Here is a 16281-nt window from a genome sequence, read left to right as displayed (position 1 = left end):
GTGTTTTTTCCAAAAAAAAAAAATTAATTGGAACTGTTAATTACAAACTTGCATTCAGATATGAGAGCTGTTCATTCTTGGTTTTGCTTTAGGGAGCTCTGAAAAGCTCCGCTCTTTTTCTTTAACTTTCATATCTAGTTTTGTTTTGCAAAAGTTTTCTGGCGGCAAAATACTAAATGGAACGCAGCACTGCTGAATATAGCACCAGCTGTGCAGTCTGCTTCCCTCATTTGTGGAGTTAAAATTCTCATTTAATTGTCTTTGACTATTAAAAAATAATAATCTGGGAAACAAGGCATAATATTTTGAATAGTATTACTTATTTTAAAAACCTGACGTTTACATCTCTCATACCGTATAACATTAGAAAAAGACACAAACCACTTTCCATTAGTAAATAAGCACGACTGTGTCTTGCATTGCTTCACTTTTCCTCTGAGAGCCTCTTACTCGGTGACTCTGTGATGAGAATTAGCCAAATCTGAGCGCCCAAAAGATCAACTGGTCTGTGCGGTGCATGATTTGTAAACTGTTCTGGGAAGCAATACAAGTCTGAATTGAGAGCATGGTGATTTGTGATGTATGGTTACTGTTGGATGAATGCGTGAATGGAACGAGTGAATGAGTGAGTGGAATTTGAGTGAGTGAGTGAGTGAATGAATGAATGAATGAATGAGAGACAGAGAGACTTTACTGAGCAATGATGAGCCTGATGTGTACTGACAATTGAATACATGGAGGTTTATACACTTGACCTGAGCTCAGAACAAAATGTGTTGCAATTCCGAGCACTTGGGGTTCTGGAACTCATAATCGTTATATTTCATATGTATTATTGCCTTAGGTAACACTTTCTACAGAATGGTGCCCTTCTTCATTAAGTCCACAGACATCTACACAACAGGTAGCATGTGGCTATTTCGCTTCATCTTCGCTTTCTGCTACCAGCTGCATTGCCAGTTCCAATCCTGATAGAAGTCTTGCCAATACAGGTACATTTTCTTACAAACTGTAATACAATAGACTGGGTTTTTCTGTTTATTTTACATGGCTGTGTCCGACATGAAAGTGTGCTGTGGAGTAGTCTGAATAAGTTGCACAGCTCTTTTAATTATGGATCGAACCATTTATTTTCTTGATTTGCACAGAATTTTTAATGAAGTTGAGCATGGTTGTGCTATGTCTTGCAGAGTCGCATTCAGGCAGGAAACAACCGGGTCATTTCAGTTCTCCTTTGAAAGAGAAAGCAAATACTGCTTTGGGTCCTTCAGTTTCTCTGCTGTGTAAACAGGATGATCCTTCAGAAGCTCCTGGCTCCCATCTGTTTGGAGAAATGTTGCACTCGGATCGACGTAAAATTCAACAGATCATAGACAAATATACAAGAGATTTCAGCTGGTCATCTTTAAGCAACATCTCTTCCCATGGTAATGTTAGTAGAAGGTGAAAAATAGCAAATTCAGAAGTATTCAGGGGGAATGAATTTGTATTTTTTTTTAAACTTAATTTTGTGTGTTGTCCAAGCAACATATTCTTCTTTATAGGGCTGGACAAAGGTGCACGGCTAAGGTCATAATACTATACCATAGCTTGATAGCATGAGAAATAGGAGATATATCTGAATTTCACAGAACAAAGACCAGTAGAGTCTGCAACATGTTGATTCAATGAACCTCTTTTTTGATATAACCTCCTCACCTACTTCCTTTTTGGATTTCCCATTCTTGTTGCAGTTTGTATTGTTGGTAAACAGTTTTGTAGCTATACTAAAAATGCATCTCTCTATACCCATTTCAACCTGGCTTCAGTTCTGGGTTTGGCGCAGAAAACCACCTTGGTCACCCTTATTGGGAGAAATGGGTGGGATGAGGTGCTGGTTGATTCTCCTTAGTCTTTACACCTTGTGACTTGGAGCCTTGAGAGTTGTGGGGAAAGCCCTGTTTCAAGTCTTGCCAATGACTATAACCTCTATATGGGATATAGGGGCTTACTGGTTGGTTATGGCACTCTGTCTCCTGGAAGTATGGCTGTCTTCCTTGTTGACAACTTAAGACACATTTTTTAAATTCAGGCCTTTGAGAGATTGCATAGGGTTGAGTATTGCGGCTGTTGCTGCTGTGTACTGATGGAAATGTTTTTGCTGTATAGCAGAATGTGGAACCTGTGGTCCTGCAGATAAAGTTGGACTAGAACTCCCAGCAGCTCCGCCCAGCATGATTGACAGCCAGTGGTGTGATGAGTGTTTGTACTCCCAACATCATCTGAAGGGTCACAGGTTCCCCATTCCTGCTGTATAGTTTGGGGTGTTAAGAGTTTTAATAACCATGCCTTGGGGAAGAAGACTGGAAGAAATTTAAAGACTATCTGCAGAAACATTATAAAATTAATGAATGTTAAAATGATGTTGGATTGGAAATAAGTGGTATTAGCAACAAAGTTAAAAAGAGTATACAATAAGTGAATTGATAATGGGTGAAAACATAGAGTTGTAACATGTTAAGATATAGAGTTAAGGTAAATAGAGTTAAGATATAGAGTTAAGATAGATAAAAGAGGGTAAGGATTTGCTGATCTGATTATGTAAATGGGAATACAAAAAGGGAAGGTGTGAGGAGGTCAGGAAAATAAGGATATGAGCTTTAAAGTTAGCAAAAGAATAATGGATTTTTCCCCCTCCTTTTTATTTTTATCTGTTTTTTGTGTTTTTTGTATTTTTCTGTTTTGTGTTTTTTTCTTCTTTGTTGTATTTTGTTAAAACTTTAATAAATATCTATTAAAAAGAAAAAAGAAAAAAGAATAACCATGCCTTGGGGTCCTACAGGATTAAGGGCGTTTTAAAAGTATGATAAATTAATACATACCGTGGTACCTCAGGTTACATACGCTTCAGGTTACATGCGCTTCAGGTTACAGACTCTGCTAACCCAGAAATAGTACTTCTGGTTAAGAACTTTGCTTCAGGGTGAGAACAGAAATCATGCTCCAGCGGCACAGCAGCAGCAGCAGGAGGCCCCATTAGCTAAAGTAGTGCTTCAGGTTAAGAACAGACCTCCAGAACGAATTGAGTACTTAACCAGAGGTACCACTGTATTTTTAAATGATTGTGACCATTTGGTACAACCTTTTAAATGTTGAGACTGCTGGATTGAGTTGAGATTATCCCAGAAGACCATCTTTGAAGATGTGAAAGCATTAAAGAGTGCTTAGCCGTTTATTTTTAAATGCACATGCTGCCTCTTCGCCAGTGTGTTTGATGTGTGATGTGAAGCATACTGTTTTGGCAACAGTCAATTTTCCTTTTAACCTTTCGTTTTTGTTTTTTTAAGATCTAGCAGTCGATACTACTGACCTTGAGAGAAGTTTTCCAAATTTCCACCGTGAGCTTTTTAAGCCTTTGGAACCAAGACCTGACTTTGATACGCTCTCAACCTTTTCTCAGAACAGCAAGAACCTAAGCAAGGTATTTAAAAAAGTGTTTATTCCTACACATCGCGGGTTATTACAGTTTAGAACTGATTACTGTTATTCTCACATAAAACCATTTCTGGTATTTATAGTGTTGAAGCAGTTTGTAATCTTACAAAATTCAGGGGAAGTAGGGGCAAGTCCAGGAGATTTCTTTCCCCCTTACCTGGTGGGTGACAAGCTTTAGCGCACCTTACCCCTAGAGGTTAGGTCTTCAAATAGGCTTCTTCTGTGGGGATGTGAATTATCTTCAGATTCCTACATAGCCATGTAAGATTCCACAGTGGATGTTATCAGTTAGCTTGTCATTTAACAGATATATTACTTGAAAGTAAAATTTGAATCTCTCAATTCTTAAATTTCTCATAACGTACTTGGTCTCTCTCTGTCCGCAGAATTCCACTTTATTGAAGAGCCACGAATTAACAGTTTCCAGCTTGGAAGAAGGAAGCAACAACCTTTCTCTTCTCAGTACAGGAAAACTCAGTGATATTCCACCAACGCAACAGAGTGGCAAGGAGGCAAAGGAGCAGAGTCAAGGTAATTCACAGGACAGAAACTGTTCTGGTTGCCGGTTAATGGAATCCAACAAACCAGCAACACCAAAAACTGGCTTATGAATATAAAGGACAATTTTACTAGAATGGGTATATAAACTCATAAACCTACAAAGCAATAAATTAAAGTGCAATGTGCATAACCAAGCCTGGAGATACTCATAAACATAAAGGTAAAGGTACCCCTTACCATTAGGTCCAGTCGTGACCGACTCTGGGGTTGCGGCGCTCATCTCGCTCTATGGGCCGAGGGAGCTGGCGTTTGTCCGCAGACAGCTTCTGGGTCATGTGGCCAGCATGACTAAACCACTTCTGGCAAAGCAGAGCAGCGCACGGAAACGCCGTTTACCTTCCTGCCGGAGCGGTACCTATTTATCTATTTGCACTTTGACGTGCTTTCGAACTGCTAGGTTGGCAGGAGCTGGGACCGAGCAACAGGAGCTCACCCCGTTGCGGGGATTCGAACCGCCAACCTTATGATCAGCAAGTCCTAGGCTCTGTGGTTTAACCCACAGTGCCACCCGCGTCCCTACTCATAAACATAGACTGAACTAATGTCTCTCTCTTTACTATACCGGTTGTGTATACAGTAGGTATTACTTTACATGGCTGGAGCAACCAAAGCATTCTTCAAATAGTCATTTGCTGGAAGCGCTAAGCGATATATGTATGTGCGGTTGTGAGAAAACAACTCACCACTCCCACGGTGTGCATACTTGGTTAATAGAATCCATCATCAAGTTGGGGTTCTTTCAGTAGAGTGTGGTCTATTTCTATTAATCCTTTAAGTTTGGATAAGTGGTTCAGTTGGGTTTGAAATCTTTTGACTTGGCTGAAACTCTTAATTGATTTTCTCAGTAAATCCGGTGCCAAAGACACAATAATGGTAAACATTCTTAGCATGCTGGTATGAGCATTTGATAAGATTAGTTGTTAACTCCGTTGATGTTCTGTAGCTTCCAGGACAATGGCATCTGGCATTTAGAGACAGTCTCTCTGTCTGGTTAATCAGCTTCTGCACAGTCTTCTCTCATTATTAGAGAGAGCTTTATAAGGGAAGTGCTATAACTCAGTGGGTGGTGCTGTGGTCTAAACCACTGAGCCTCTTGGGTTTGCTGATCGGAAGGTCGGCAGTTCGAATCTCGCAACGGGGTGAGCTCCCGTTGCTCTGTCCCAGCCAACCTAGCAGTTTGAAAGCACGCCAGTGTAAGTAGATAAATAGGTACCACTGTGGCAGGAAGGTAAACGGCTGTTCCGTTGCACTGGAAGCAGTTTAGTCATGCTGGCCACATGACCCGGAAAGCTGTCTGTGGACTAACCCCGGCTCCCTCTGCCTGAAAGTGAGATGAGCACCGCAACCCCACAATCGCCTTTGACTGAACTTAACTGTCCAGGGGTGCTTTACCTTTTACCTATTTATCTTATAATTCAGCAATTAGTCAGAAAGTTGGTCTATGGCATCTCTAGTCAAAGGTTAAGATATAGGTGATGTGAAAGACGCCTCTGCCTGAGAACCTAGAAACCCGCTACCTGCCAGAGTAGACAGTATTTGGCTGTATAGTCAAGTAGTCTGAGCTTATGCAAAGTCAGACCATATGCCCATCTAGCTCAGTACTGTTGACACTAACAGGCAGCTGCTCTTCAGGGGTTCCGGGAATCTTTCCCAGCCCTACTTGGAAACACCAGGATTTAACCTGCAATCTGTTGCATGCAAATCATGTACAGTATTGTACTAAGCTACAATTAGTATCCTGTGTTTCTAACGAAGAAAAGAAACAAAAATCACCCCACCTCTTCTTGAAATTCAGTTCTGCTTTGAGCCTGGTTAGAATTTTTGTTTTTGTTTCTCCATTCCAGGTGTTGAAGAATCGTTTGAACACCTACCTCTGCAATCTTCCTTAAGAGAGTTTCCACAGAGTGGTGATAAGTATGGATCCTTCAGCGCGGAGTCAGAACAAAACCTTGAAATGAGTAAAACTAATGGGAGCAGTATCTATATCGCACCTGAGAGCACACAGTATGAGGAGCAGGGAAATGAGGAGATCACCACCCTTTATTCTTCCATTGAAAATTTCCGTAGTCCAAGCCTAGCAGAAGATGGAGGCTCATTTTATCAGCTAGTTCCGGATAATGGAAAAAGAAATAGTGCTCTTGGGATCACAGAGTCGGAGAAAGAAGACACGTCAACGAAAGAAGAGATCCTGTATTTTGCCGAATTACCCACTGCATCAACCGACAGCAAGTGTAATACAGTTACAGAAAAGGCAGCTATAAATGAGGATTTAGAAATTGATCTCTCTCAGTGTACTTTGCAAACTGTGGGAGATCAGAGTCCTCTAATAACAGAGACGATGCCGAGTTTGACTCCAGAAATGAACTCTAAGATCTCAGTGAGCCCTGTGCAAAATTCTGTGCAGCAAACTGGCAGAGTGCCAGATGCATTTCAGCAACCAAATTTGACTGCCATGCAGGCTGAAAGTTCACGTTCCTCTTTGTCAAGAAACGTACCAGTCTGGGTGAGTGAACTAAAACTATTAAGTAGCATGTGGTATCAAGTTGGGGCTTAGTCTGAAACTGTCCAAATCATGCCTTTCTTAGCATATTGATGAAAGTAGAGCATTGACCTAAATCACAGAGAGCCAGCACAAGGTCTGCGGTTTACCTGTGAGCCTTCTGAAATGTCATCTGCGGCACCTAAGCTTCCATTGGGGTTTTTGAATTTTCAACAGGTGTAAAGGAATATTGAGCTAAATGTCAAGGTAGCTTGGCATCTCAAGTATGTGTGCAACAATACTGGTATGTGTGATGTCTGTGCAAATTATATTAAATCATGCACATCCAAAACATAGCATTCTGTCATTTTAATTTCTAGGAATCACATACAGGGCAAGGGATTATGGAAGAACCCGAGTTGACTCTAATAAGCTCCAATGACATCAGCATTGCAGAATCAGATTTGGAATTCTTTGGACAAGCAGAGAGCAGAAAGGAGGAAACCGAAAACTTGTCTTACGTTGATCATTCTGAAGCAATAAGCTGTCCCATGGTAAACATTTTGGTTCTTCCCCCTCCCCAATAGACCCATTTTCTGTGGGTGAGGGTATTGTTGTCTTTACTAGTTTGCAAAAAGGGATAATCCGTGAAATTTAAATCACAGCATGGTTTGAATTTGCAGCATTTATTTATTTATTTTATTAATAAACAAACCGATTGCCTGCCCTTCCTCAACAGGTTCCAGGGTGGGTTACAACATTTTAAAGTTCAGAATTAAAAACAGTTAAAACATATTACATTCAGAGATGTGTCCTGAACCACCTGTCTCAGATGTTGAAAGCCGGGGTCAAGAGGTGTGTCTTCTGCCTTTGCCAAAAGCTGTATAATAAAGAAGCCAGAAGCACCTCGGTGGGGGTGGAATTCCACAGCTGCCACAGAGACAGTCCTCTCCTCTTTTTGGCCACCGCATCCAAACTTCTGAACCAGGTGGAACTACCAAGAGCCACCTCTGCTGACCTTAACAACCTGGAGGGTCTGTAGGGAAGGAGACAGTCTTTCAGATATTTAGGTTTAACAAGATCCTAGCTATTAAACTGAACTTTAAGAAGGGCGTGGAAATATGTGCAGTCTGAGCACACACCTAGCATAACTTAGGAAGAAATGTGCTTTATAATAAAGATGTATGATGGAAGAGAGAGGGAGTGTGCTAGAGAAGTCTTTAGCCTATTGGGTTTTAAGTGTGTGCATGATTGCATAGGTGTGTTCTTGTCCTGTTTAGCAAATTCTTTGAGTTTAACCTCTCTCCTTCTTTGGATGTTTCTCACCAGCCCAGCAACAACCCGTGGACGAGTGCACAGAGATCCTTTTATAGTAGTATAACCACTTTGTAGTAGTATGGACCACTTTGACTGGATATCCCCAGCCGATGTGGACAGACTCCTCCAAGCTGGAAAGCCCACCACCTGTCCTCTTGACCCGTGCCCGTCTTGGCTGATTAGAGCGTGTCCAGACGAGGTGCGGGCCCCCCTGGGTGATATCATCAATTTGTCCCTTGGCACCGGGATATTCCCAGGGGAACTGAAGGAGGCAGTGGTGCGTCCGCTCTTAAAGAAAACATCATTAGATCCTTTAGATCTATCCAATTACCGCCCGGTTTCGAATCTTCCATTCCTGGGTAAGGTGATTGAGAGAGCGGTTGCTGAACAGCTTGGTAGGTTTCTGGATGAAACATCGGCTCTCGATCCATTCCAGTCCGGCTTCCGCGCTGGTCATGGGACCGAGACGGCTCTGGTCGCCCAAACAGATGATCTCCGCAGGCAGCTGGATCGAGGCGGGTCGGGGCTGCTGATTCTTCTAGATCTGTCAGCAGCCTTCGACATGGTCGATCACGAACTCCTAGACCGCCGCCTTGCCGATGTGGGGATCCAGGGCACAGTCCTTCAATGGCTGCGCTCGTTTCTCTCTGGTTGGGGACAGAGGGTGGCGCTTGGGGGGGAATTGTCATCGCGCCACCCCTTGGTGTGTGGAGTGCCTCAGGGTGCGATTCTCTCCCCGATGCTTTTTAACATCTTTATGCGCCCCCTCGCCCAGCTTGTCCGGATTTTTGGGCTGGGTTGCCATCAGTATGCCGATGACACCCAGCTCTATCTGTTGATGGATGCAATCCTGACTCGGCCCCAGATACACTGACCAGATGTCTGGAAGCTGTGGCTGGATGGTTACGTGGGAGCCGGTTGAAGTTAAATCCTTCGAAGACAGAGGTCCTCTGGCTGGGACGGAGCGATATGGGATTGAGGGGGCAACTCCCATCTCTTGCGGGGGTGCAATTAGTGCCAGCACCGTCCGTTAAGAGTTTGGGTGTAATCTTCGATACCTCCCTCTCTATGGAGGCGCAGATTACAGCTATAACAAAGGTGGCATTTTTTCATCTCCGCCAAGCTAAGCAGTTGGCTCCTTATCTCTCTTGCCCTGACCTAGCCACTGTGATCCATGCGACGGTCACCTCCAGACTGGATTATTGTAACTTGCTCTACGTGGGGCTGCCCTTGAGACTGACCCAGAAACTCCAGCGGGTGCAAAATGCCGCGGCGAGACTCCTTATGGGGTCTTCGCTGCAAGATCACATTCATCCAGTACTATACAAGCTGCACTGGCTTCCGGTGGAGTACAGGATCAGGTTCAAGGTGCTGGTTTTAACCCTTAAAGCCCTATACGGCCTAGGACCCTCGTACTTACGGGACTGCCTCTCCTGGTATGTCCCACAGAGAAATTTACGGTCTGCAAATAAAAACATCCTAAAGATCCCAGGCCACAGAGAGGTTAGGCTGGCCTCAACTAGAGCCAGGGCTTTCTCGGCCGCGGCTCCAATCTGGTGGAATGCTCTGTCACAAGAGACTAGGGCTCTGCGGGACCTGACATCTTTCCGCAGGGCCTGCAAGACAGAGCTGTTCCACCAGGCCTTTGGTCAGGGCGCAGCCTGACCCCCTCCTCTGGCAACCTGCACAGAATTTTGCTTGATGGTTGCCATTAATTTGATTTTAATTAATCTTATAATGAATGTTTTTAGAATGTTGAACTATTTTGATTGTTGTTAGCCGCCCTGAGCCCAGCTTCGGCTGGGGAGGGCGGGATATAAATAAAATTTATTTATTATTATTATTATTAGTAGTAGTAGTAGTAGTAGTAGTAATAATATAATAATTTTTATTTATACCCCGCCCATCTGGCTGGGTTTCCCCAGCCACTCTGGTTGGCTCCCAACCAAATATTAAAAACACAATACAGCATTAAACATTAAAAACTTCCCTAAACAGGGTTGCCTTCAGATATCTTCTAAAAGTCAGGTAGTTGTTTACTTCCTTGACATCTGATGGGAGGGCGTTCCACAGGGCAGGCGCCACTACTGGGATCTCACATCTCACAGTGAGGGAACTGCCAGAAGGTCCTCAGCACTGGATCTCAGTGTCTGGGCTGAACAATGGAGATGGAGATGCTTCTTCAGGTATATAGGATCGAGGCCATTTAGGGCTTTAAAGTTCAGCACCAACACGAAACATACTGGGAGCCAATGTAGGTCTTTCAGGACCTGTGTTATATGGTCTCGGTGGCCGCTCCCAGTCACCAGTCTAGCTGCTGCATTCTGGATTAGTTGTAGTTTCTGGGCCACCTTCAAAGGTAGCCCCACATAGAGCGCATTGTAGTAGTCCAAGTGGGAGATAACTAGAGCATGCACTACTTTTGCACAGTTGTGTGTATGTGGCCAGCTGTGGGAGTGTGAGAAGTTGGGCCACAGATTCTGGCACTGCTATTCCTTAGGGGGACTTCATTAAAATTAAACAACAGATTGGAATGACAGAGCGAGGGGAGGAGTAGTCATTCCCACCAATTCAGTATGGCTCTTTGAGAATCCTTTGAAGGGGCATTCAAGCCTTCCATACTTTTGCTGTTTGTGGGAGTTAAGCTGCTTTGACAAATTCCATCTCTTTGCACCTTCCTGTGCTTGTGTGTCTATTCCACCCTTTGAGCCTTTGCTATACAGTGTCCAGTACACACACAATGTTTATGTTGTTTATAGGTTCCCCCAGTAAGTTTTTTCCTACAGCCAAGCCACCGGAAAGCGACATCAACTGGGGCTTCTTGTGGCTTCTTATGCTGTTCTGTACATGCTTGAAGTCCTTTGTGTTAAGAATCATCGCACTGCTTGAGATCAAATTCGTATCTCAAATCCCGTGAATTCCAATTTAAAAGACAATTTATGCTTCGATTTGGTTTTTAAATTTTTGCAATTCCTTTTGTAGCAGTACTTTATTCCTCGTAATGAAGTGACATTAAAGTTTACGATCATCACGTTACTTATTACAGCCAATTTTACTCTCTTAGCAGAGCAGAGAATTTTTACCTTTAAATTCAGAAGTGGACAACTCCATTTGCTCTCAGCCTGACTATCCATTAGCAGCTTGCAGCACCCAAGAGGATTCTTGTCAAAGCTCCAAACAAGAAGGTAGGTGTGCAGTAGTTTCAGCAAAAGGACAAGAGCTGAGGCAGCGTATCAGCTTACGTCAGGAAAAGAATGATGGATGCTTAGCTAATGATTTATCCATCTTTTCAGGAGAGCATCCTTCTAGGCCATGCCAAGACCAGAAAGGCACAGAGCTGTCCTCTGCAAAGCCTTTATTAGACATGTTCTCGCCTTCTTGTGGGCAATAAAACATTGTTTTTAGTGCATTCTGAATTAACTGATTATATCCCAGTCTAGAAATCTACATGCTTTTGGCTCCTTTGGTTGCATTTTCTTCCCATCTGTAGAAACTGGTTGGTGAGAAAACATGTGTTTTTCCCTTCGTTGTTGTGTGTGTCTGAAAGGCATGGCTTATCCTCACCAATGGGCCTCTTAATGTTTTAGTTTAATTATTTTCTTCTTTAATAAGCCGAGATACAATAATTAGATCTGTGAAAGTTTAAAAGCTGTCGTGGATATGTACTAAAAACCATACTCCCACATGATATATGGTAAATGAAATAGGGTCTCTCAAATAACTTCATGAGTAGAGGTTTCACCTTCCCTCCCCTACAGCACTGTTGCCAGAGTTCACGTCTGTCACCGAGAGCTTGCAGGAAGCGTTTTTCAGGCGGAAGAAAGATTTCATTGAGAGATCCTGTAAAAGAGTAGAGAAGATCAAAAGTAGAAAGCGAAGTTCTGAAAAGCCTCCAGCTCAGGGATCTCAAGAGAAAGAAGTACATCTTCATAAATCAAGAGAGAACTTGTCGCCTCCTGGTAATTTTATTAGCAAGCCATTCAGAGCTTTAGAAAGGGGGACAGAGATACCAAGCAAGGAATGGAATAGGCCCATATGTTTTCTTCTCTTAGTTATTGTTATTAAGGGGCCTTTTCCCCTTGAAATACTCAACCACTTCAGAGATGCTTTACAAAGTATACCGCTCACCCTGGGTCCTTATAGAACAGTTCATCAGTTGCTGGGGAGAGTGTTACTGCTTCCCATGGGCATTTGATCAGCTGCTAGGAGAACATGATGTTGGATTTAGATGGGCCATTGGTCAGATCCGGCATGCTGTTGTTATGCCTTCCACACTTTGTTCAGTGTGGGTTAAAATTCAAACATTGCTGCAGTCCATTTCCTATTCCATTGTGAATAAAAAACATATAGTTGCTCTGGGAAAAACACTGCCTATTGAATGTGGTCTCATGAACTTTGTTAAACTTAGTGTGTTCTGATTAACTCCAAGGTGCAGCAGCTGCTCATTTGAAGAAAGTAGAAGACTTTAAAGTGTGTTCCGCAGAGGACAGGAAGGCAGCAGAAGCACAGATGTACCAACGCACTTCAAGGTATTGTGGGAGCCACATTGGGCAGAAACCGAACTAGTTTAGCTGATCAGGCTACTTGATTTTTGCTTGAAGAAGACCTGCCTTTTACTTTGAGAAATAGATTGATTTCCCCCTCCCCTCCTTAAAACAAAAACATGGGGTGCATTCGAAAAACATCCAAGTTGGTTGGAAGACTCTTGCACTTCCCAACGTAGCAACAATCCTCAGCTGTCAGTCACAGGTGGGAGAGGTTGCCCATCTGTCAAAGACATGGCTTTGCAAATCTCCAACCACCTCCCCTTTTAAGCTGTGCCTTGGAAATTTAAAATGGGAGGGTCTGGAGACTTGAAAAGCCTCATGCTCCCATTTCAGATTGAAACAAGAGCTGCCTTAAAGCCCTTCATTATTCATTAAAGTGCCTCATTATTAATAAACACTGAATCTTACTATTTTATTGTCTAATCTCCCCTCTGGAGAGTGTTTCGGGCAGTCCACTGCTAATGTGCACTTTTTTAAACCTTTGGGCAGGTTGTATAATAATCTAGCTGAAGTGAAAACCAGAAAGCAGGAGAGAGAGCGACGAGAAAACTATGCCAAAAACCGGGAAAGAGCAAAGGCATTTCAAAAGGTAAAATGCTTGCAAACTCCATGTGGTTTGGAAGCAGGGTTTTTTCAACCTGAGGCATGCATTCTCTCATAGACAACCTTTGGGGAGGAAGGAGGGAAATATCGGTGGTAAGCAGGGCAAGAAGTGGGTGGAGCAATAGGTTGCCTTTGTGCAGTAGCCAACATTATTGCCAAACAAGGATTGTACCCTGCACTCCCCTCCATCATGGCAAAAGGACATTTGGGTGTGGCCTGGGGAGTCCTGAAGGCTGAATAGAGAAACCATTCAGCCTCCAGGTATTTCTTACCTGCTTATTGCAGGAGTGATCCCAGAGTGCATGACAGCAGAAAATGCAAACAGCATTTAAAATACAGTGGTAACTCGCAAGACGAAAAGAATCCGTTCCGCGAGTCTCTTCGTCTTGCGGTTTTTTTGTCTTGCGAAGCAAGCCCATTAGCGGCTTAGTGGATCAGCTGTTAAGCAGCTTAGCGGATCAGCTGATAAGCGGCTTAGCGGCTTGGGGAAAAGCGGGGGGAAAGGAAAAAAACCCCGCAGGAACTCGCAAGACATTTTCGTCTTGCGAAGCAAGCCCATAGGAAATTTGTTTTGCGAAGCACCTCCAAAACGGAAAACCCTTTCGTCTAGCGGGTTTTCCGTCTTGCGAGGCATTCGTCTTGCGGGGCACCACTGTAATCGTAACAGCAAAGTCAGCAGATCTCACAATGGCCTGAACAATTGGGAGGGTCTTCAGTTGACGCTGAAAACTCAACTGTATTCAAAGGGAGAGGGAGTTCCACAATCAGGGCACCTGCCTCAAGAATGCTCATTCCCATGTTGACATGTACAAAATGTGGCAGTCAAGAGAGTCCCATGGAATTTAACAGATGGGCAGGACTATAGGGGAGAAGATATTTAGGGCCTAAGCTGTATGCACCAAAATGAAAAAGCAGCTGCTGCTACATTATTATTCTGTGAAATCTTAAGATTTTTGCAAGCATATGTATGACTTTTAAGTTAAAGTTGAGAAATATTCTAGAGCTATTTATTAGGGAAAAGAGCCCATTGATTATCCTTGAAACCCATTGAGTGGGTTATGTGCATCTTATTTGCTGACTCTCCCTAGCTGACAGTTGACTTTTCCTCCCATCTCAATACAGAAAACATTGGAAAACCTAAGAGCCAGAAAAACAGCGAAAAAATAATGTGCTTCAGAAGGAACTTTCAGGTGGACTAATTTTTCGCTGCAAAGTAAAAAAACGACTCAAGGTCACCTTTGTAAATATATGATGTGCCAGCCTTATATATATTACATTCAATTCGGATAATTTGCCAATATGGCCAAAGCTCTATAGGGTAAATTGCCATATTTTCTACAATTATGACTTTTTAAATCAAGGAATTTTTAAAAAAAACTTCACATCCCCCCCCCCCCCGCTTTTGTATCACTTTGTTATTTATAATAAAATTTTAACATCTAGGTATTGAGTTTGTTTTAGCAAGGGAAAACTATGTTCAAAGGAAATACTTTATCTTACTTTTAAAAGAGGACTATAAAACTTAAAACATATTGCACTAATTTAGTGCATTTGGTTTTGTTAAACCACCACCAGAAAGTTACAAGTCATTGGCAGCAGAACAATGAGAGTCACAGTTGTAACTAAAGGGGAGGTGGTAGTTCCTTTAAACTATCTTCTAATTCACTTTGGGCTTTCAGTGTGTAATGACCAGCACATGAAATGGGGCTTTAACCCAAAAGCAACTACCGGTATATGCAAGCACCAACTACTTTTTAAGAACAGCTCCCATCCTACCTTTTGGATACAGTGGTACCTTGAGTTAATTCATTCTGGAGGTCTGTTAACCTAAAGCACCACTTTAGCTAACGGGGGCCTCCTGCTGCTGCTGCATGATTTCTGTTCTCATCCTGAAGCAAAGTTCTTAATCCGAGGTACTATTTCTGGGTTAGCGGAGTCTGTAACCTGAAGCGTCTAACACTGGAACTGCCACCAGTCAGTCACTGATGACAGGCTGTAAGACAAAGTAGAGACCTGCTTCTGGCATCTTGGGACGGGGTAGCCCCAAGCAGCACCTAAACCCAGAATTACCGTATTTTTCCCTCTATAACACGCAGATTTTTTCTCCTAAAAAGGAAGGGGAAATGTCTGTGCGTGTTATAGAGCGAATGTGTGGTCCCTGGAGCCGAAAAATCAGGCAAAAATCAAATCGCCAGGCAAAAATCAAATCGCGGCGCTTCACGGAGAAGGGAAAACTGAAAAGAGGAAGCGTCTGCTTTCCTGCATTCTGCCTCAGGGTCTTACTGCCCACCCTCCTCTGTTTCGTTGCTGTGTTTGCTGAAACGGAACAAAGAGCAGGGAAAGCCCCTCCCCTCCAGGCAAGCTCCGGTGCTGCTGGGGGAGAGGGAGAGAGAGGGGGGAAGGGAGAGAGAGGAGGAGAGAGAGAGGGGGAGGGAGAGAGAGGGGGGGAGGGAGGGAGAGAGAGAGAGCGCGCGCGATGGCTGGCTGGCTTGGGTGGGGGAAAACTTTTGCCTTTCTTTTCTCCAACCCGTTAAATCCCTCTCCTGCATTCTTAGCCAGCTGCTTCTCTGCACACCCCTCTAATGTCCCTTCTTTGTTTTTCCTTCGCTCCCCACTTAAAATGTGGTTACAAAACATAGATCCACATGGATCCTCAGGATCTTTGCATTGGGTCACCCCAAATTCACCATCAGATCACATAGCATGTCCACGGCTACAGCCTGCACCAAAAAAATCACGCACCCACTGTTGCCTGGGGCTGCAATGGTGCAAAAACGTGGTTACAAAGCATGGATCCACGGGAATTCTCAGGATCTTTGCATTGGGTCACCCCAAATTCACCATCAGATCACATGTCTGTGGCCACAGCATGAAGCCCAAAAATGATACATCCACTGTTTCATTCAGAATGTTTTTTCCCTTGTTTTCCTCCTCTAAAAACAATGTGCGTGTTATGGTCAGGTGCGTGTTATAGAGCGAAAAATACGGTACTGAAAATGGAAATCAGATTTGTGTGCTTTGGACCAGCCCCATCAGTAGAAATAACCACCTGCCCTTTCATGACATGAGGGGAGTTTCTTGTCAAGCGCTGTACTGGAGCAAGGGCTAGAGACAAAATGGAAACAAGCTTACCAGAGCTAAGCAGAACAAAAAAAATTCCTTCCAGTAGCACCTTAAAGACCAACTAAGTCAGTTCTTGGTATGAGCTTTCGTGTGCATGCACACCACTTCTGTGCTACTGGAAGGAATTTTTTTTGTTTTGACTATGGCAGACCAACACAGCTACCTATCTGTAACTAG

The 16281-nt window shown here is 43.4% G+C and overlaps 1 protein-coding gene across 17 annotated transcripts in view; it reads left to right on the top strand.

Annotated features, from left to right (window-relative positions):
- Nucleotides 1–14423, top strand: part of CEP295 (centrosomal protein 295) — a 39437-nt gene extending 25014 nt beyond the window's left edge. For 5 of the 17 annotated variants that reach the window (XM_083735838.1, XM_083735826.1, XM_083735839.1 and 2 more), the window contains 11 exons: nucleotides 845–992; nucleotides 1191–1427; nucleotides 3327–3460; nucleotides 3861–4005; nucleotides 5880–6538; nucleotides 6895–7068; nucleotides 10896–11016; nucleotides 11590–11790; nucleotides 12261–12360; nucleotides 12868–12967; nucleotides 14070–14423. In XM_083735838.1, the coding sequence (XP_083591964.1) occupies nucleotides 845–992; nucleotides 1191–1427; nucleotides 3327–3460; nucleotides 3861–4005; nucleotides 5880–6538; nucleotides 6895–7068; nucleotides 10896–11016; nucleotides 11590–11790; nucleotides 12261–12360; nucleotides 12868–12967; nucleotides 14070–14180 (2130 nt within the window). In that variant the 3' untranslated portion in view covers nucleotides 14181–14423. The remainder of the gene's footprint in view (nucleotides 1–844; nucleotides 993–1190; nucleotides 1428–3326; nucleotides 3461–3860; nucleotides 4006–5879; nucleotides 6539–6894; nucleotides 7069–10895; nucleotides 11017–11589; nucleotides 11791–12260; nucleotides 12361–12867; nucleotides 12968–14069) is intronic. The other 12 variants (XM_083735841.1, XM_083735837.1, XM_083735840.1 and 9 more) reach the window with 3 other exon arrangements.
- The last annotated feature ends 1858 nt before the right edge of the window (nucleotides 14424–16281 follow it).

This window comes from Podarcis gaigeae (assembly GCF_964106915.1).
Source record: "Podarcis gaigeae genome assembly, chromosome: 4".
Lineage (NCBI taxonomy): Eukaryota > Metazoa > Chordata > Lepidosauria > Squamata > Lacertidae > Podarcis > Podarcis gaigeae.
Note: the sequence above shows the minus strand (reverse complement) of the source record. Positions and strands in the feature narration are given on the sequence as shown.